The 22727-nt window shown below is 41.9% G+C and overlaps 1 protein-coding gene across 1 annotated transcript; it reads right to left on the reverse strand.

The window, feature by feature from the left end:
- Nucleotides 1-1405: 1405 nt before the first annotated feature.
- Nucleotides 1406-22727, reverse strand: LOC118563480 (twisted gastrulation protein homolog 1-A-like). Its single transcript, XM_036138504.1, has 5 exons — nucleotides 22282-22727; nucleotides 19277-19437; nucleotides 7258-7357; nucleotides 4534-4794; nucleotides 1406-1918 (listed from the first exon to the last, which is right to left on the reverse strand). The coding sequence occupies exons 2-5, from the start codon at nucleotides 19400-19402 to the stop codon at nucleotides 1737-1739; spliced, it is 669 nt and encodes a 222-aa protein (XP_035994397.1). The 5' UTR covers nucleotides 19403-19437; nucleotides 22282-22727; the 3' UTR covers nucleotides 1406-1736.

A 22727-nucleotide genomic window follows, 5' to 3' on the forward strand; every position in this document is an offset into this window, starting at 1 on the left:
TCATGCGGTATATTGAAGACTGAAAGTCTTTCTGCTACAATATATGGTTTTTATAAGGGTTGTCCATATGTTCTCTAATTAGTGAAATATCTGAAGTATTATATAATTTCTTTAAGATACAAATGCACCACAAACTTATGTGCAAAATGCAAAAAGCAAAACGAGTTAAACATGGGCTTTCCATCTCTTTCCATCCCTTCACAAACAAACATAAACTTTCTGTAAGAAATAAAGAAAGAAAAAATGCATTCAAGCTATTTTGGACTATTTTTTGAGTTATTTTCACTGGATAATAAAGCCATCTGACAGTTTTGTGTCTTTTTTGTGTTGGTAGTCTGTCTAATAAAATTAAATATCAACCTTACAAAAAACAAACATGAACACGTAGTTAATAGAGCAACTAGTTTTCTGCACCAAAGAGTTAAAAACATATAAACACATTTTTCACTGAGGCTCTTTTAAAGGTTTTTGCCAAATGTAAATTGAACCTTATATCGTAGCAGAAAGACTTTTAGTATTCAGTATGCCGCACAAGCCGTCTACCACAGGGGTGTCAAGCTCATTTTGGTTTAGGGGCCGCATTCAGCTTAATCTGATCTCAAGAGGGCCACACGAGTAAACTCATTGCAAGATTAAATAGAACTAATAAATGTGGACTTGTTGTCAATTTTTATATTAAGTTAATTTCACTTTTACACAATATATTATGAATAACCTCAGCGTTTTTAAGAAAATTATGTGCAATTTCCCCAATACTTTTACTCAGTTAAACATTTACTTGTGCATTATGCATAAGAACTGATCACAGTGATTATACAATGTTGAAAAACATTTATTCAAATTTTAAAAACACTGTCCTACATGACAAAATACATCAAAGAGATAAAAATTAAGAAATGATTTGAATTTTTCCACACCTGAAGCTTAATCTGCTAATTAAAACACAGCGCCCCTCGTGGACAATATAGGAACTGCATATTTTCAATTAAACAAAGTACATGTTTTTTTCAACAATTGTTTTATCATTCTCTTCCTTTTATCTTGTCCACTTGTGAAAGTCAAATCTGATGAGCTCTTTGTGGCATCTTATTGCCACATTGCCAGACAAGACACTGGAGATAATGATAATGCTTTTAGCCACAGGGCCGGACTAAATTGTTCGGCGGGCCGGATCCGGCCCGTGGGCCGTATGTTTGACACCCCTGGTCTACCAGGTTACCGCAAGGGAACACAAAATAAAAAAAAAATATTTCCCGTGTCCCCTAGGGGGCTCCGTACATTGGGACTCACCATTACACAAAAAAAATTAAATAAATAAATAATGGGCAAATAAAGTCTTACTTTGTCCTGAAAGACAAGTCTGTGCATCACAAACAATCTAAAACAAAACCAACTTTTGAAACACTCAGGTCACCAAATCTTTTCTTTATTTGGTACAAGACTGATTTTGCTGACAGTAATTGCAAAAATACATTATTCATATACACCTCTAGTAAAAAAAAACAAAAAAAAAAACACTATGGATGACATATCTAAAAATATACAGTAACAGCAGAATAAAAAAAACAATTTGCAGGGGTAGGGGAGGGATGAGGAGGCGGGGAGGGTTTATTTTACATGGTTACCGAGGAATGCTAACATACAACAGTCATGGGTTTCCCTTTCCTCAGTCCTCTGGTGCGGAGCAGACATTTGGTACCAACATGTGCCCAGAGATCGGGTCGGTTCGGGTCGGGTCAGAACAGACAGTTCAAGCACTTGACGGCCTTGCTGCCGTAGTCCAGGCACTCGGGACCGATGCACTGGCAGCAGGCGTTGTGGAACCAGCGGTACTTTGAGCCTCCCATTGACTCGCAGTACTGCTTGCACTGACGAATGGACACGCAGTCGTCAAAGTAAACCACCGTGCACATTTTCTCTGCAAAGAAAGGAAGCAGGTCGGGAAAACGGATCCAGCAAAAACACGTAATTACCTTCAGGTCTCGGTGTTTCTACTTTTACTTAATGGGCTCGCTGTAATTAAGTGAGGCCATGTGTTTTAGGTGGGTGTGATGGGTTAGCTGCTCAGCTTTGTGGGAATGCTGTAACTTTATAATCAACAGCCCTGGTTTAGGGGTAAAACATCAAAAAAGAGCTGCAAATTAAAACCAAAAAAAGGCATCCAAACACTTTTTAGCTCAGAGGCGGTGATCTGTGTGCAGGACCGTTCCAGGAAAATACTTTAAGCAATGATCTGTCAGTAAATACGGCATTTTCTCATATGTTTTTATTTTAAAGTGCCTTGTTTTCATACTCCTTAAACAATTTCACATATTGTGATCTGGTAAGCACACACTTCAACTTATTTTCAGAAGATTTAATGCAAAGGAACCACCCTGAAGTTATGCATAATTGTAATACCATATACAAATAATTAATTGCTCAGGACTTTTTTTTAAATCTAAAAGATTCAGTGGTGTGCATTTGCATTCAGCCCTCAGAGCGAGTCTTCTGGTGTTACGTCTCTACTAGCGCTGGGCAATATGGACCAAATTTAATATCTTGATGTCTTTAGGCTAAACGCCGATATACGTTATTTGTCTCGATATGTTTTTCTTTTCATAAAGTAATTATAAAAAGCTTTGATCTAAACCATTTCACTGAAGTTTCTCTCTCTATGGTTGCCCTGTATGTAGCTCGATCCCTCTTCTCCCCCCCCCCCCCCCCTCCTGACCAGCACCTCCACAGCATGATCCTTCTGCCACCATGTTGACTGAGATAATATACCGTATTTTTCTGACTATAAGGCGCACTTAAAAATCCTTAAATTTTCTCAATTACTGATGGTGCCCCTTGAATTTTATGTGGTACAATGCATTTAAAAATCTGTTAAAATGTGTAAGTACGACTTTGGTAAGCAACAAAGCCGCTGCGCTCAATGGATATTCTGAGCATTACGGTTCTGTGTCAAGATTTTAACGTGTCTGTAACAATTTGACCCTATTTTAAAGGAAAAAAGTCTCCATCTGCATCAAACCAATCTTGAATTGCAGTTGGGGAGCCGCACAAAATCAGTCCAAGGGCCACTTTGGAGCAAAGGTATGTAAGGCTATGTTCACACTGCAGCCTGAAGTGACCCAATTCCGATTTATTTGCCCATATGCGACCTGGATCTGATCTTTTTATGACAGTCTGAACAACACAGATCGGATTTTTTCAAATGCGACACAGGACACTTGGATATGTGGTCCTGAATCCGATACGTATCTGATCTTTTCAAATGCGACCTGTGTCTGTACGGCCGGGTCGCATTTATCCGACCTGTACGTCACCGATACTCGACAAACGTCACTATTCTGCATCCTGTTATGCAGAAGCGGGAAGAAAGACGACACCCATAGCGGACAACAATGAGGAGAGCAGTCAATGGAGGGAAAGCTCCGGTTAGAAAATAAATTAATGACCGCAAAATGCGCGCCAGCATTATAATCCATGTTTACTTCTGCAAACACTGAGGACGCTTGCTACGTGTGACGTCATCGCGTCCTCCAGTGCGCATGCGGGACACTTAGGTTGAACCACTGAGCTATATAATACACTGAGTGCTGATTTTGCCGAAAAACTGAAGTCACTGGCCGCCATCTTGCTCCTCCCTACTCTCACAGAATCCCATAGGATTTGGTTGCAACAACAAGCAGTTTTCTGGCTGTGTGAAAACGTTTCACAGGTAATTCTACAGTCAGTGGATGTACTAACACTATCAACTACTAGGAAATTAGGTGCTGAAATATTTTACATGTTATTCATATTAAATATATATATATATATATATATATATATATATATATATATATATATATATATATATATATATATATATATATATATGTATATATAAGTATGTGTATATGTATATATGTATATATATGTATACATATATGTAAATATATGTTCTTGTATACTGTTATTTATATATTTATAAATGTTATATATATATATATTTAAATAAATAAAATGCAAAATATTTCAGCACATGACTTTCTCAGTACTTGATAGTTTAAGAACATAACATAAAAGTAAATGGCATTTGACATTTTAAAAGTTTTAAGCCCCCCTGAACATGAGAAAATCCTCCTTATTCGATGCTGTAGCGCACATATTCCTTAGTTACTGGGGGGAAATAGGGAGTACCAATATGGCGGCTGGTGGCTTCAAAGCGACTCGTTCTAACAGACGGTGATTAGCACTCCAGTGTATAATATAGCTCAGTGGGTTGAACGCATTCATTTCACACAGGAGATCACATACAAGTCGCATATATTTGGAAATGTGAACTGACACGCAAAAAAATCAGATTTCACAAAAAAATCAGAATTTAGCATCAAGACCTGCAGTGTGAACGTAGCCAAAGTTATCTATCAGGATGACCTAAAACACGTCAACACTCCTAATGCTTTAAGGGACTTTTAACCAGTTTCTTAACCTTCCTTTTCTGTAAAAAAAAAAAAAGACTGAGGCTCTGTAAAAACGAGGCGAGAACAAAGTTGTTTTTACCGTGAGGGTCGATGCCGGTGTGGATGCTGTTCCCCGGCACCGACACGTTCTGCGGTTGGCTGTTGAGCGACTCCAGGAAGGAAACCAGGTTCTCGTGGTGCGTGAACTCCTCTGCCACGGGGAAGGACACCACCATCATGTTGATGGGCGCCTCGCCCTCCGTCAGGGCGCGGAACAGCGAGGGGATCGGCCGGTGAAGCTCCTCCACCGTGCTCTTGGAGGTGGCCGGAGAGTCGCTGTAGTTCTTGGGGTTACACATCCCTGACGGAGAGAGACGCAGCAGCATGTTAAGGGAATGTTTCTGCCTCCACAAGCTGTTTTAAACTCATGAGGGGGCGGTTTTGGAAAAAAAAAACCCACACCGCTGTCAGAAAAGTGTCTCATCTCAATTAAGGTCCGTTTAACACTTCGTTTCATTTCAACAGACAGTAGCAATCGTGACAAAGTTTCCACATCCCCAGATATGATCTCCCAACCCGGTGCAATGAGTCCAAGTGAATTACGGCTAATGGGTAAATCATTTAATGGGGGACGGAGTTTGACAGAGGATTTGGATTACAAACCGATGCTAAAAGCAGAGCCAGAGCAGCTGTTTTAGATAAAACACACTCACGGGCGCCCGCCCCCCCCCCCCCCGTCCCTCCCTCCCTGCTCCACCTCCCTTCTTCTTTGGAGTCCCAAGCTCCTCCAACGAGCCCCCTAAATCTTCCCCCTCGCTCCTCTAAACACTCGCACTTCAAAGCAGTCAGCGTTTGGCACAGATCACTTGTTTTAAGTGGAAAGTGGACAGTGAAAAAGGGGAGAAAACATGAACGGAGACAATATATTTGCTCCGGGCCTACAAGATCTCCTCGGCTGCGACGTAAAAGGCCCGTCCACGAGGAAGAGCGGCGCCCTAACATCTGTGCCGCAGGAGCAGCTGCAGCAGAGCTCGGCGCTCAGTTCCCTGTTCTTGTGTTCCACATGAAAGCATTTTAATAAAGCCTGCATGTCAGCAAGCGGAGCAATATCTGTCAGTCAGAGCTGCTCTGGGAGCTGCTCACTGGTTTGCATCTGTGATCTCCTGAGCCAGAGGAGAACCGACTTCTTCTTCTTCTAAGTTTCTCTGATCGGATCTTCTGAACGGGTTGTTGCCGCTCAGAACCCCCATGCCGTGGTAAAAGTGACAACACTCCAAAAGTCTCGACCCATCCCTCGTTTCTTTGTATTTCGCTTCAAAGAGCAGCAAAGATTTCTTATTCAAGACCATTTTACAAGACCGCAAGAAGATCCAGCAGCTCGGAAAACAAAAAAAGCGTACAGAAATTAAGAATTACCGTAAATAAAAGGAATGCAACAATCCACAGAGATTATCATCCACGTCGAGCTTCCCTCTATCACAGCTGGATAATAACACAAACCAACGTGGCTTACAGGTCCGTCTCTGCTGTGCTGCTTTCTACATCATCTAATCAACACAAAAACTGCTCAGAAACAACCACCTTGGGTTCTTGCAAATGATAAAAGAAACTATTAAAACATTTATATTACTATTTCTACTGGGTTCTTGGCCACATTTTATGTGGCGATGATAAACTCTTCCAGGATCAAATTTTTATGTTTTTGGGCTAATTAAATGATTAGTAATTAAACATCTTTGACTGGTGTTGTCACACTGGTCGTTCTTTACATAAGGAAGGAAGGAAGGAAGGAAGGAAGGAAGGAAGGAAGGAAGGAAGGAAGGAAGGAAGGAAGGAAGGAAGGACAATGGATGATTGATTGATTGATTGATTGATTGATTGATTGATTGATTGATTGATTGATTGATTGATTGATTGATTGAAAAATACATCGATAGACTGATGGATGGATGGATGGATGGATGGATGGATGGATGGATGGAAAAATACATCAATAGATGGATGGATGGATGGATGGAAAAATACATCAATAGATGGATGGCTGGATGGATGGATGGATGGATAGAAAAATACATCAATAGATGGATGGATGGATAGAAAAATACATCAATGGATAGATGGATGGATGGATGGATGGATGGATAGAAAAATACATCAATAGATGGATGGATGGATAGAAAAATACATCAATGGATAGATGGATGGATGGATGGATGGATGGATGGATAGAAAAATACATCAATAGATGGATGGATGGATGGATGGATGGATGGAAAAATACATCAATAGATGGATGGATGGATAGATAGAAAAATATATCAATAGATGGATGGATGGATGGATGGATGGATGGATGGATGGATGGATGGATGGATGGACAATGAAAGAACCGGTGGATGAATATAAAAAATTCTTCACACTGATTTGTTTTTTCCAGAGTTTTATGGACATGGAAAAGGTTCCAGCTACTTTTACAGACGTTCCAGCGTTACACAAGCAAACATGGTTCCTGACTTTATTTCCTGGGCTAAATGAGTTTCATAACAAACACATCCCCAATTAATTTCTTTGAAATTCTAATCTGCTGTGACACACCACTAACGGTACGTCTAAATGACCCATCTTTAAGGACTAGGTTAATGACAGCGGTGTGACGAATCTGAATCTGTGTCTTCCTGAGCTCGCGTTCAGAAACTCTGCTCCCCAGCTGCATCTCATCGGCAGCAGGCATCCGGGCGCTCCGCAAAGTTTTCCGACACCAAAATAGAGCCGGCTGACCTTTTCAAAACCCACGCCTGCAACAAATAAAGACTCCTGCACCTACCGACGCAGTCGCAGCACTCCTCCCAGAGGTTCCCCAGACACAGCATGCAGTCTTTGCAGCAGGAGCAGTTTCCATCGGAGGGACGGCACTGGCACAGCTCCTGCAGGGAACACATGGAAACACGCATGAGCAAAGCACAGCAACACGGCGACGTTACGGCGCCACTATGTTCCGATGCAGCGATACACGATAACGATAAAGGAGAGATTTGGGCCAAAAACATTGATTATTAGGGATAAAACATTTAAAAGTAGCAGTGGACATTTTACACAACAAGTACGAACCACTGAGCTATATAATACACTGGAGTGCTGATTTTGCCAAAAAACTGAAGTCACTGGCCGCCATCTTGCTACTCCCTACTCTCTCAGAATCCCACAGGATTTGGTTGCAACAACAAGCAGTTTTCTGACTGTGTGAAAACGTTTCACAGGTAATTCTACAGTCCGTGGATGTACTAACACTATCAACTACTAGGAAATTAGGTGCTGAAATATTTTACATGTTATTCATATTAAATATATATATGTATATATAAGTATGTGTATATGTATATATGAATATATATGTATACACATATGTAAATATATGTTTTTGTATATTGTTATTTATATATTTATAAATGTTAAACATATATATTTAAATGAATAAAATGCAAAATATTTCAGCACATGACTTTCTCAGTACTTGATATTTTTAGAACATAGCATAAAAGTATATGGCATTTGACATTTTAAAAGTCTTAAGCCCCCCCTGAACATGAGAAAATCCTCGTTATTCGATGCTGTAGCGCACATATTCTCTAGTTACTGGGGGGAAATAGGGAGTACCAATATGGCGGCTGGTGGCTTCAAAGCGACTCGTTCAAACAGACGGCGATTAGCACTCCAGAGTATTATATAGCTCAGTGGTACGAACGTATACGCGTCCATCTCTAGTGAAACATATCCACTCTACAGGAGACGGCACGTAGAGACGCTGTTCTAACAGGAAGCATGTCATTAAAGCGCCGGCTTGCTTCCAGTACAGTAACCATTACAGGACTGCAGCGACTGTAAGCTGGATGAGGCATCTGCGCTATCTGTCAAAGAATGCGAGACGTAGACGACGGCACCTCAGGAAAACACGAGGAGAAACAGCTTTAACGTCCGAGAAGAGAGCAGGTCCTGACATGTTCACCTTCAAATCCTCCCTCCTTTATGGTGGCTCAGGAGACGATAAAGGTTTTAGTCTCTTTTTGGGGAATAAATGCATTTTATTAAGACATTAATCTCACTGCAGTGGAGGGTAAAGAATTATACATAACAGACTGTCATTTCCTAACATGAATACATTCCTGACTGATGTTAAACCATTATAGTTATACATGGAGCTGCCTTCCTAATTTTTTTGCCTTTTCTCCTAAGCCAGTTCGTTATCAGTCGTTCCTTCACGCGCCAGGACATCTCCGTAATTAACTTTGTATACAACAGACAGCTGACGTCAAAGGAAACACAAAACGCAGCAGAAACAAATTATAAAAAAGGGTCTGAGAAAGGCTTTGGTCACGCAGAGCGGAGAACTAAAACATAAAGCAAGTAAAAAATAAACAAACCAGCATCCAGTTTTCCTTTTTGCGCATTGTAGAAAGTTCACTGCAAAAAAATAAGTAAAATGTTCCCAAAATTTGTGTTTTTGTCCTAGATTTGAGCAGGTAAATAAGATTATCTGCCAATGGAATGAGTATTTTGACACCTAAAATAAGATAATTAGATATACTGCACTTGAAATAAGATGATAGAGATAAATTGTTCCTATTTTAAGTGCAAAAATCTTATTCTATTGGCAGATCATCTTATTTACGTGCTCAAATCAAGAAAAAAGACACAAATTTTAAGAAAATGTTACTTATTTTTAGTTCCATTTTTGCAGTGTTGTTTGCAACTGTTCAATATTTTGATCATATTACAACCAGCAACTTCAGTGTATTTTGTTGGGATTTTATGCTTTGTTTTGTGTGATAGAACAAGTTCAAGTGGGGCAATAGTGTGACAGACTGAAATAGAAATAGAGATAGAAAAATTATGCATTTTTATTCACCCCCACTCTTTTAATACTGCTAAATAAAATCCAGTGCAACCCTCTGCCCTTAAAAGACATCTTAGTAAATGTAGTCCCCATATGTGTAGTTTAATTTTAAATAGAATTTAAAATTCTTCTTCTAACGTATAAAGCCCTTAATAATCAAGCTCCATCATATATCAGAGCTCTGATTACCCCGTATGTTCCTAACAGAGCACTTCGCTCTCAGACTGCAGGTCTGCTGGTGGTTCCTAGAGTCTCTAAAAGTAGAATGGGAGGCAGATCCTTTAGCTATCAGGCTCCTCTCCTGTGGAACCAACTCCCAGTTTTGGTCCGTGAGGCAGACACCCCGTCTACTTTTAAGACTAGGCTTAAAACTTTCCTTTTTGACAAAACTTATAACTAGAGTGGCTCATGTTACTCTGAGCTACCTCTATAGTTTTACTGCTATAGGTTTAGGCTACTGGAGTATATCAGGATCTAATTTTCTCAATCTATAGAGTTCTACTGTTCTTCAATTATGCATTATGTGTTGTCATTTCTGCTTTAACTTTCTGTTCTCTCTCTTTTTTCTTCATATTAGGTACACCTGGTCTGGCGTTCTGTTAACTGTGACATCATCCAGAGAAGACGGCTCACCCGCTACTACCATCTAATGTAGAACAGATTACTAGATCAATGTGTGCTTCTGTGCTTTTTTGTCTCTCTTGTGTCTCTGCTCTGTCTTCTCTAACCCCCAGTCGGTCGAGGCAGATGACCGTTCATACTGAGCCTGGTTCTGGTTCTGCTGGAGGCTTTCCTTCCCGTTAATGGGGAGTTTTTCTTCCCACTGTCGCTTCATGCATGCTCAGTATGAGGGATTGCAGCAAAGCCATGGACAACGCAGACGACTGTCCCTGTGGCTCTACGCTTCTCCAGGAGTGAATGCTGCTTGTCGGGACTTTGATGCAATCAGCTGGTTTCCTTATATAGGAAAATTTTTGACCAATCTGTATAATCTGATTGAATTTGACTTTGTAAAGTGCCTTGAGGTGACATGTTTCATGAATTGGCACTATATAAATAAAATTGAATTGAATTGAATTGAATTAATCTGGGCATAAAACCAGCTGTTCTGTGAAGGCCTCAGAGGTTCGTTAGCGAAAACATTAGCGAACAAGCGGCATCATAAAGACTCAGGAACACAGAAGACGGGTCAGGGAGGAAGTTCTCCAGGTGTTTAAATCAGGCTTAGGTTACAAAACAACATCCCAAGCTGGGACCATCTCACAGACACTGTTCAGTCCATCATCTGAGTATGGCACAACTGCACACTATGGCCATCAACCTGAACTAACAGAGCATTTTTCAGAGAAGCAGCAGAAAAGCCTGCAGTAACTCTGGAGGAGCTGCAGAGACCCGCAGCTCAGATAAAAGCATCTGCTGACCAGCAAAACTATTATTTGTGCCCTCCACTAATCTGCCAATCGGTCAGATGAGCCAATAGGCAGAATGAACATCACCCTGAACACAACATTTGCCCTGTGAAGCAAGGTGGTGGCAGCATCATGCTGTGTGGATGCTTCTCTTCAGCTGGGACAGTGGTCGAGTTCAATAAGCAAATTGGAGATAAATACAGGACAGTCTTGGAAGAAAACCTTTTAGACGACCCAACACGCTTGAGTAAGCGGCAAAGGTTTCACCTTCCAGCAGAACATTGACCCCCAAACATACGGCCAGAGACACAGCAGGCTTACGTCAAAGCATAGTCATGTGTTACGATGGTCCAGTCAAAGTCTACAACTAATTCCAAGTGGCAAAACCTGAAAATCTATGTTCTGAGATGCTCTCCTTCGCACTAAATCAGATTAAAGTATTTTGCAACAAAGAATGGGGAGAAATTTCAGTCTCAAAATGTTGGTGGAGACATACCCCAAAAGTCTTGCAGCTGTGGCTAAAATGAAAGGTAGATCTGCAAAGTATTGACTCAGGGGGGATAAATACAAAATTATACCTCACATTGTGTTTGTCTATCACGTAAAAATTCACTATAATACAGGTTTGTGGTTTCGGAAAAGCATGATAAGGTTAAAGGGGTATGAACACATCTCCAAACACTGTACATTTAAACACAAAAATCACAGTAAAACCCGTTTTTAGATCCGCAGCTGCAGTTCTTCTCGAGGCACCAGCTCTTTGGTTTTGCTCCGCTCTACCTCATGAGTCAGATCGCATTAACCTAACTCCTTTTTAAACCCAGGAACTCAGCAACAGAGGCGCAGAGTGCAACATTTGCATGACTCACATAGAGCCACAAAAGCCACTCTGATGGGAAAGAAGATCAAATAAAGTCCGTCTACCATTTAAACTTTCAGTCCAAGTCCCACAGGGACATGGCTGATTTAAACAGCATAAACCTGTGTATCGTTAGGAGTACACAAAATAAACTTTGCAACAACAAAGCATCTAAGATGATTAATTTAATGTCTTGTAGACTAATGAGAAAACAGGGAGAACGTGTACGTCCAGTTACATCTGAATCCTCTGTAGATCTGAAGCCCTTCTGAAAGGAAGGGCTTCTGGAAACACCTAGAAAAAAAATTAAAAACAACGTGAAACCGCTGCTGGCGTCGGTGCACAAACACCTGATTTTACTTCTGTGCTCTTTGGAATAGTTAAACTTTGAAGTCCCGGGGCCGTGCAGGAGACAAAACTAAAACCTTGTTGGTGGGATTAAATAGTGCCGGAGGAGCTCCTTTTTTCTCCCTTCTGTTCCCTCCCGACTCCGAGCAGGGAGCACATTCCTACACGTCAAGGTCACGACAATAATGGGGGAGGAAAAGGGAGAAGCGAAGGGCAAGAAAACACCTGGAGAACAGAACAGGGCGAAAAGCTCTCCCTCTTAACAGCTCGCTTTCCCCCTCCTCAACTGGCTTTCTCCCTTGTTTCGTCCCTTATTTCGCTGGCTCTACTTTCTTTTCCACGTTCTTTCTCGGCATGGCTTCTCTCTCATCTTCTCAGGGAAACGTCTCCTCCGTCTAAACACCCGTGGCAATGATAAAAGACTCTGAAATGACTCAGCGGGGAGGGATTGCGAAACCACACGCAGCTCACATAATCACCAGCCTCTCTATCCCCGCAAACGTCTGATCAAGATCTGATCCCATCACTAATTATAACTCTTAGAGGTGGCGTTGTAAGAAATAAAACCACACCGCACGCAACGGCAGGTTTCATAAATCAGAAATGTTCGCTTTTTTTTCTAAAACACAAAAAGATATGGAGGTACTGCTGAAACAGGTTAGCTTAACTTAAGCTAATAGGCTAAAGCTAGCAAGAAACAACTCTGCTAGCAAAGCTGAATCTACTTTGTTTGATATTAAACAAAGGTCGACTTTTGAACAAAGAGAAAGAGTTCCCATTTTTTAAAATAAAGTCATGAAAAACTAAGCACAGCTCTGCTGATCCAGAGGAGTTAAAGGGAAAATACCAGCTAGGAGTGGCTAATTAGCTCATCAGCAAGTGTAACGGGAGGTTTTATGAGTTTACTCATCATGTCGAACAGAGCTATGCTAAAACCATACCAGGATGGAAATGCAACAGTGACCTTAATACATGGGAGTCATGTCCCACAGTTCATGATTCAACAACATTCTTGATTACAGTCTTTGCCATGGAGAGTGGTGACAACTGTTGATTTTTCAAATAAGACCAGGTGGGTTTGGATTACCCCCGATAATAACAGAGGCCTTTTTCCTTAGGGTGTCTTTGTGATCTTTAAATCTGTTTCACAAACTGAAAGATTTAAGTGCAATAAAAAAAAGCTAAATCAGCAGTGTGTACCTTTTAGCTACTACGGGCACTAGTCCTGTAACTCCCAGGTTTAGTGCCGTTAAAGGCCACTGGCAACACTGCACGGTCGCAAAATTAAACAGTCTCCCTCCGTGTTTTGGAATCTGATAGCAGACCATTTTGGACCAGCAGATTGAGAAGTCATGGAGTTACTTGTAAAGAAAAGTCATATCTGTTTTGTCTTGTTGTTACGGCAGTCTGAGCTCACACTGCTGATACCTAGAATAGGTCATGTGACCAAGAGTGCCGCTCTAGGTCACATGACCCGTTCAGCGACGGATCCGACCCTCTCAAGTTACATAGGTGAATTTTTGAGTAGGGCAGCCTGGACGGAGCATCGTTACGCACCGAGTGCTGTATATTGAACTGAAAAATCCGTTATAGCCATACTAAGCCATTTTCAAGTGGTGCTCCCCCTACAGGCCCTTTTAAAAACTAGCACTGTTGTAAATACTCACTCCCGTCCGCATAACCCCCCAAGTTACAGCACACCGTCCCTGTCAAAGCAGCTAGAGAGACGGAGAGACCCGGTTCACTGTGAACCCAACGTAAGTAATAGGGGGTTTTCACTGACGTCACTGGCCAACTTCCGGTCCGCCACATTGGGTGGTTCACTTCCTTATCTCTAGTTTGTTCACTTCCAATACTGCCTAAGGCGTCATACAATGCAGGTCAACGGTGCGAAACGATTGCCACCCAATATGGCGGACGCGCTGAGTAGTCACGTGAGCGTGACGTCAGCTGAAAACCCCCTATTGTTGGTTCTTGATTATTTAGGAGAGGGAGGAGGACAAGGAGGAGGTGTGAGAGAGAGAGAGAGATAGATGTGTGTATGCAGACGGATAGTGGCCGGAGTCACCGGCTCGCTGTCTGTAGCGCAGCGGGAGCTGGTCTATTTATAGCTCTTGAAATAGTTTTTTTTTAGTTTGTTGCCTAAAGTGGAGACTTACGGTCAAACACAGGCTAAATCAACCGCAAACTGCGACTCACGAAATGTACAAGAGATTTAAAAAGAACCACCCAGGCATTGCTTATAGTAGGTAGATTTGGTAACACTGGTATCGATGCCAATGGCCTTAGACTGGGCTGCCGTAAAGCTGTTTGTCTTACCGCGAGAACGAGAACAGAGCTGGAAGGCCGCCTCAGGGTCGGAGGCATGGAAAGTTACAAGTGTGTTTGTCTAGTGACACTAGAGGGAGATGACAGACCCCTCAATCCAATCATCTCATAAAGACTTAGATCACCATCACAGAGACTTAGAAGAGGATATATTAAGGTAAAAACGTCACTTAGTGGGGCTGTAGCATTTCTCAAATTGAGCAAATATTTGGGTCAAAACTTACACTGCGCTGCTTTAATGAGGCAAATACTTTTTCACTGCACCTTGTTTCTGTAACCTTCACTTTACTGGACATGCATGGCAGCCATGTTGGATTTTGGACCTGGGGTCAGTAAGGTGTCTTGTACTTCCCAACTCTAGGGGGATTTATGGTGACTTTTCCAACTTGAAACTTGGAAATTTCAACCCACAGGTCCAACTACGTAGATTATGTTGTGAACCATATTATTACCATACACGCCATATTGACCTTTTTGGTTAACTGTGCAATCAGAGGATGTAACCTTGGGTTATAAATGTGCCATTCACTGAAAAACTGAAAGGGCAAACTAGTCGACACAAGCGGTGGTTGTTACCTTCCAACAGCAATTTCCTTCTGAAGACAGATGAGGTTATCTTAAAAAAAAAAATGTCTTATTTGGCATGTCATGCTCTCAAGTGGAAACCCCAGTGATCAGTCAAAGCTACGCAGCTGCAGAGGAAGACTTTCTTTGGAAAGTGAACGTTTCTCCTTCTGAACGACTGTATTAGAAAGTGTAAAGCTTTGAAATCTGCCGCCCCCACCCCACAACGCTGCCTGGCCTGCTCCGCGTGGGACCCTCTGCACGCTTCTCAAGTTCCTAAAAGTACACCCCCCACACCACACACACACACACGCCTCCTCCTGGGCTCGCCTCCCTCCTCCCGTTCTCCTCCACCCTCAGGGGTTTTAGAGAATCCAGACAAATGAGTGGATGTGGCAGCAGAGCGTGAAAAACGAGCTCAAGACAGCAGATCCAACTAATCACAAGCAACACGGACCGTCTACAGAGCATGTGGAGGCGGAGAAGTTTCTCCTGCACAACACACACAGGTCATCATTCTTGCCCCTGACAGCTAGCAAGTTAGTGTCGGCGGGGTCGCAAGAGCCGCACTGCCCGTTACATTCATTAGAAACAAGCCAACGGGAAGAGCATAAACAAGCAGGACTGCCGATGTTTTGAAGAAACAGACTGGAGACGCACTGATCAGATTATTACTAATACCCTCACTGCAAAAACAGAACAAAAATAAGTAATTTTTTCTTGAAATGAGTGTATTTGTACTTTATTTGAGCAGGTAAATAAGATAATTTGCCAATGGAATAAGATTTTTGCACTTAAAATAGGAACAACTTAGATCCATCAACTTATTTCAAGTGCATTATATCTAATTCTCTTATTTTAGGGGTAAAAATAATAATAAAGATAATCTTATTTACCTGGTCAAATCAGGGACAAATGCATTAATTTCAAGAAAATTTTACTTATTTTTAGTTCCGTTTTTGCAGTGCTCTTTTAGTTTGCTTTGAGGTCTCATCTGCTCATCCCAATTTTGGCCCATTTCAACTTACTTTCTGAGGAATACTGCATACTCATTAGTGCAAGCTTTGTTTAAGTCTGAGAAAATATCGGTGATCGGTATCAGATGACTTTTTGTTAGACAGACCCCGAACGGTGAGCTGCTGGCCCAAAACTCAATTATTTGTGCCCAACTGCTGCTACAGGACAATAAAACACTTTAAACATGCAACTTTTCCATATTTGGTCAAGGTACAACAACAAATTTAGATGCATGTTATTTTATGTGACAGATTGACACAGAGAAGTGAATACAAGGCCTTCGCCGCTGAAGGATGTCAAACTAACAAAGTGCCGGTGAAGATTCTCAGTCATCCAGATCATGATCATTCCCCAAAAAAAAAAAGTTAAAAAACAAAACAACTGGACTTGTTTTCTGAAGTTTGAAACAGAAAAAATGAAAGGGCAAAAAAGTCCAGTTGTTTTGTTTTTTAACTTTTTTTTTGGAAAAAACTAACAAAGGCAGAAAGGACTGGAGCTCACTGCTCACTTCTCAGCTTTGTTCGCCGAGACGACCATTTCGACAGCATCGGTCGCCCAAAAGTCACTCTGACGGAGACGGTGTCAAATTTTGGGCTTCACGACGTTAGAAACTCTTTTACAACGACAGCATTTGGAAATGTTGCAACAACGATATCAATCTGATGTTTTGTTTCTTCTTGCCTCTCTCCAGTGAGTGTTTGCTGTAAGGTCATAACACTTGGGATATATTAGCCAACAATTTTGCCACTCCAGTCTTTTGCACTGCAAAGCAAATCTAAAAATAAGTAAAATTTTCTTAAAATTTGTGTATTTGTCCTTGATATGAGCATGTAAATAAGATGATTTGCCAATGGAATGAGCTTTTTGCACTTGAAATAGGAACAACTCATCTCCATCATCTTATTTAGAGGGCAGATTATCTAATTATTTTATTTTAGGGGTGAAAATACTAATTCCATTGGCAGATAATCTGACAAACACACTTATTTCAAGAAAATCTGACTTATTTTTAGTTTCGTTTTTGCAGTGTGTGATGTCAATATCTCACTCCTGATGTTATAACGGCAAAGTATCTGCGATATGTTGTGCATCCTTGGACGAACAATTAGTCTCCGTGATGTTTACAAAATAAAGCTGAATAATTATCCAGCCCTTTCTGCCTTTGCAACCAAACAGTGAATTTTGGTGATGCAAATTTTCTAATTTGTCTAACTTTTTGTTACAAATAAGAATTTTAAAAAATCCTCAACGGTAGCCAAGGTGTCCACCGCTCAGGTAGAAGAATCTCCTGACAGGAACACTATTTGGTTGTGCGCTCTACAAACATGGCGTCTTAGTTGACCACAGGATGACACAGGCAACAAGCAGAACAAGGTGCTCTGGTCAGATGAAACCAAAACTGAACTTCACGCCCTCGGTGGAAAACGATGTGTGGCAGAAAACAACAGTGGGTATTGCTGTGAACACACCATCCTCTCTGTGCACTGCAAAAATAGAACTAAAAATAAGTAAAATTTTCTCGAAATTAGAGTATTTTTCCTTGATTTGACCAGGTAAATAAGATTATTTGCCAATGGAATAAGATTTTTGCACTTAAAATAGGAATAATTGATCTCCATCATCTTATTTCAAGTGCAGTATATCTAATTATCTTATTTTAAGGGTAAAAATACTAATTCCATTGGCAGATAATCTTAATTACCGTCTCAAATCAAGGACAAATACACCAATTTCAAGAATATTTTACTTATTTTTAGTTCTCTTTTTGCAGTGTGAGACATGGCAGTGGCAGCATCATGCTGTGGGACTGCTTTTCTTCAGGGACGCTGCTCACAAGCCATAAATGGTTCAGATTATTCATGTGTTAGAACGGTCCAGTCAAAGTACCGACCTAAATACAACCAACAGTGGATAGAAAGGTGGATTTTATTTTGTCCTGTAGTTTCTGGAATTAAAAGTCAAACATGTTTTTGATTTTACTTTAAATGGCTGCTTGTCCCTCCCGTCCATCCATAGCTGTTTTTGTTTAGTGATCGGCTCCACACTGCGTGAACATTACAAGACATCCCCCCCACAAACTTTACAACAACTGGACGCTCCGCTCCCAGGAAAACCCCGCGGGGGGCCGAGATCCGCTGCGTTGCCGAGGGGCACGGGACTGAAAACAGGCTCTGCAGTGTAATGCTTGCTTCTTGGCCGTGTTTTCACAGACGGCGTCTCCTCAGAAAACTGTGTTTGGGCAGATTAGCAGGGCGCAGCTGGTATATTTAATGCCGGGTAGAACCAGGCAACGGAAATTACAATGATGTGCTTTAAATTGGGGACTCCCGACTGTGTTATTAATTCAAATGTAACTGTTGAGCCTTGAAGAGCAAGTGAAGGCCTGCTTTTGTGCAACAAATACAAGTGTACAAATAACCTTAATGGCTTTGATTTAAATAAAGCTCCAATAATTTGCATGGGAAAAAGTGCACATTTCCAGCCTAAGCAGCAAAAAGCAATCTGAGCAGACCCTCCCTCCCAGCCGCTGGGGTCATTCAGGTGAAATGGGCTCTCAGGTTAATCACTGTACTTTAAAACATGCTAATGGAAGAGGCGAGGCCACCAAGTTTGCAACAACGAGAATGTATGAAGCGTCCTGTGGGCAGAGAGCGGCCAGTCGTACGGCAACTCGGAGAGGGCGACTTGCCCTAAATTCAGAACAGCAAGCAGGACTTTCTTTCACAAAGCAGCTCAGGTGCACTGCAAAAATGGAACTAGAAATAAGTAAAATGTTCTTAAAATTTGTGTATTTGTCCTTAATTTGAGCAGGTAAATAGGATGATTTGCCAATGGAATAAGAATTTTGCACTTAAAATAGGAACAACTTATCTCAATAATCTTATTTCAAGTGCAGGATGTCTAATTATCTTATTTTAGGGGTGAAAACACTCATTCCATTGGCAAATAATCTTATTTACCTGCTCAAATTAAGGACAAATACACTAACGTTAAGAACATTTTACTTATTTTTAGATCCATTTTTGCAGTGTGGCGCTTGGACAAATAAACGTCTCCGCTCCCCGGGAGGAAACAAGCCTCCATCCCGGCCGCTCTCCATCTTATCCAAGGAATTCATCGGCATTCCTCACTGCAGATCCTAACTTTTGTTCTCGCTTATCCTGAGAGCAAGCCCACTGTGGCGACTAATGAGTATCGTTTTTTTTCTTTCGTTCTGTACGAGGCTCCCACGTTAACTTGTTTCCATGCTCTCAGTGAGAGAATCGTCAAAGCCTGTTTATACAAAACAGTTGCAACGCCAGGGGAGGGGAAAACCTGGGTGCGCTTTTGCTGCTTTTATCTGCACACAGGATCTGCAACGCAGCCAGGAGCCGATTGCATCACTCGCCCGGGGCTCTGTGGTGCGGATTTAAAAAAAACGGCTCACCTGGATGAGGCACTTGCTGACGTCGCTGGCGCAGAGGGCTTTGTTGCAGCCGGAGGTCAGGGAGAGTCCTGACAGGAGGAAGAGCAGAGCCGCCGTGGCGGGGAGGATCAGCCGGGCGGACCTCATCCTGACGGTCTCACCAGCACGCGACGGGAAAACACCTGGAAGCAACAAAAAAAAAAAAGAGCGTGAACCACATCTGACACGGGAACGCAGCATTTGCTCGGCTCACTTTCGTCACTTTTAGCTTCCAAGCAGCGAAACTTTCCTGTAAGTGTTTAGAGTCAAAGCTGCACAAGTCCCAAGAGAGCTTGAGAGAATTGCTGATTGAGATTAGCGGTGGACGATAATTCAATATCGATATATATCGCGATATATCAATACAGGTGATGTGACATTTCCAATATTTCAGAACACATCACAGTCGATGATTTCAGCATTTGTCACTGACTGACCTTCTGGGTTTTTGTGTAAATATATGTTTTATTTTTTTTTAAGCAACTATTTCTTAATGTTATATTGGAGGAGTTTTATAAACATGGTAAAATAATCGTCATAAGTTTGTACAGACATCTGTTGTGGCCGTTCTTTGCAGTCTTTCTGAGGCTTTTATCTTGACTATATCGACATCGTAATTATATCGTATCGACCGAAATTAAGAAATGTAGCGTGATATAAGTTTTCCTGACTAGGATAATTTTAAAATGTTACAAAAAGTCTCTTTAAGAGGTGAAAACGGGGCGTTTTTCTTACACTTCGACCACAAACTTCAATGCATCTCACTGGACTTTTAAAAGACAGATCAGGGCATACACGTGAAATGGAAGACAAATAACACGTGGTTTTCAAAATTCATGCATTTTCACTCTGGACCCTTTGTTCCTATACAAAATGTAATCGAACCGGATTAGAGGGGACATTCTAAAACGCTTAACGTGAAAAAGCTTAACGTGGCTTAAGGTAGGAAAACAACGAGGAATCATCACCAAATTTCGTATGGCCATATACTTAAACAATGCTCAGTGATCACCAAATTTCTCTTATATATTGCTTATCATAACCACTTAAAACTATCAAAAAATCGAACCCAAAGTCCAATTATTATGGACGTTATATGACATTAAGTATTTCATAGGCATAGAGGCTGGCTATATGAAAGCAGAAACGGTTAATGTTAGATAACGTCCATAATAATTGGACTTTAAGTTTGACATTTTGACAGTTTTATGTGCTTAATTTGGTGATCATTGATCGTTGATTAGGTACATTAAACCACGTTAAGCCTTTTTCTCGCCATAGGCGCCAATGAAGAAGAAAACGTTAATGTGAGATATCTTCTATAATCGTTGGATTTTTATTTATTTATTTTTTTGACAGGCTTAAGTCTTCATGACAAGATATGGCCATGCAAAATTTGGTGATGATTCCTCGTTGTTTTCCTACCTTAAGCCACGTTAAGCTTTTTCACGTTAAGCGTTTTAGAATGTCCCCTTGCTTAAGGTACCAGAGTAACTGAACGAGACATGGACGTCCATCTAAACTGACTGGCATGCCAAGGAGAACATTGATCTGGGAAGCAGGACGGCTCATGTTAACTCTGGAGGAGCAGCACAGACCAACAGCTCGGGTGGGGGCGAATCTGCCGACAGGGAAGCTGTTGGAGGTGAACCCTAACCCTCTGGGTTTTCTGGGAAGGAGGCGTGACGTCATGCCGGAGACAGAATCCAACCTGTTGGTCTTCATTCAAAAAAAGGCTTTGGAGGAAAACTTAAGGCAGCGCATCACCCTGAACGCACCATCTCCACCATGAGGCAGGGTGGTGGCAGCGTCATGCTGTGGGGGTGCTTTACTTTAGGCAGCTAAGTGCAGGGCAGAGCTGGAAGAAAAACTGCCAACGACGTAAAACGGAGGCGGAGGTTCACCTTCCAGCTGGAACTGTTGCTCTGAGCAGAAAGCCAGAGCTAGAGCAGAACGGTCTGGATTAGTGGCCCCCAACCCTGGGCCCCATGTCCTGCATATTCCAGGTGATTCCCTGCTGCCACACACTTAATTTAAATAAATGGGTGATTAGCAGGCCTCTACAGCAACTGATGGCATGTTGAGGAGGTCATGCAACCATTTGAATTAGGTATGCTGGAGCACATCTCTAAAACATGCAGGGCGGTGGGCCCTTAGGACCAGGACTGAGAACTGTTAGTTTAGGTTTAAGCATATTCCATATATGGGATGGCCTAGTCAAAGTCCAACAGATAATCTGTGGCAAGACGCGTAAACTGTTGACAGACGCTCTCCATCCAACATGATTGAGTTTCAGTTCATAAGAAAAGCCAATTCTTTGAGTCTTCCACCTCAGGGACGCTGACTACTGATCCCCTCACCCCAGTTGGTCCTTTACAGGAAACCCGGTTAAATACATTTAAGTTTGTGGACGTAGACAGACAAGAAAAGGGGAGTCTTTGATTCAGTTGCTTTGAGGTTAACCTCTAAAGCTCAACCGGAGCTTCTTTTATGGCTAAACCCCCCTTTTTTTCTTGGCATCTGTAATCTAACTTTGAATCTAAAAAGGTCAAACAACGAGGTCTAATTGCCCTGTAAACACTCTGGAAATCGCTGCTGTGTCATGCAAAGCACTCCTTTCTCCGAAAAGAAAAAAAAAAAAACGGCCTGCAGTCACATCTCATTCAAAGCCAACGCTACTTTTTTTTGTGAGGAATAACAATATGCGCAACACATCTGGCAACATCAGCTGCCTTCATCCATTTTCTGCCCGTGTGTGTTGCGCTTCTAAACACAAACTCCACACTCTGGCTCCCTTTTTTTTTTTACACCTCATCGCTCAGAGCTGCACATCGTCTCCACTTCACATGACGAAGAGGAAACATGTGAGGGACATTAGCTCCCTCATTCCAGAGTTTTTTTTCTCCTCTCCTTCTCTTTTTGGTTTCTCTCGCACGCAAGCGCAACAGCCGCGAATAAATAACAAGATCTGACGTCTTCAAACTCACCTGAACGCAGTTACTAAGTTTTCAGTTCGTCCTTTTAGGAGAGACTGGGGTTGTTTTCTCTTTGAACTCCTCCAGGATGGTGATCCGCCGCCGCTCCAGTGTCCACTGTGTCCAGAGGGCGTCAGTCTCTCCGCAGCACAAAGCGACAGGCAGTCGGGCGCCTTAAAGGCACACGCTCCATTTTCAAAAGCGAGCTTCTGCGGAGGGAAAACACCGGCCCCTGGGGTCAAACAGATCCCAAATCAGCGCGCAGAGCCTCGGGGGATTGTTGCTTAGATGACCGACCAGCCTACCCTGGATCGTAAAACTAACACCAAGGAGCAGCAACGAGAGAAGCGTGCGTAAAAGCGCTGCGTAAAACCCGCTCCAACACGTGAGCTGGGCTCTGTTTGCCTTCTGAATCCTCTTCTCCTCCCCGTTCGCGGTTCCCTTTTGTCTCCCCTCCT

Source organism: Fundulus heteroclitus, chromosome 6 (assembly GCF_011125445.2).
Source record: "Fundulus heteroclitus isolate FHET01 chromosome 6, MU-UCD_Fhet_4.1, whole genome shotgun sequence".
Taxonomy (NCBI): Eukaryota; Metazoa; Chordata; class Actinopteri; order Cyprinodontiformes; family Fundulidae; genus Fundulus; species Fundulus heteroclitus.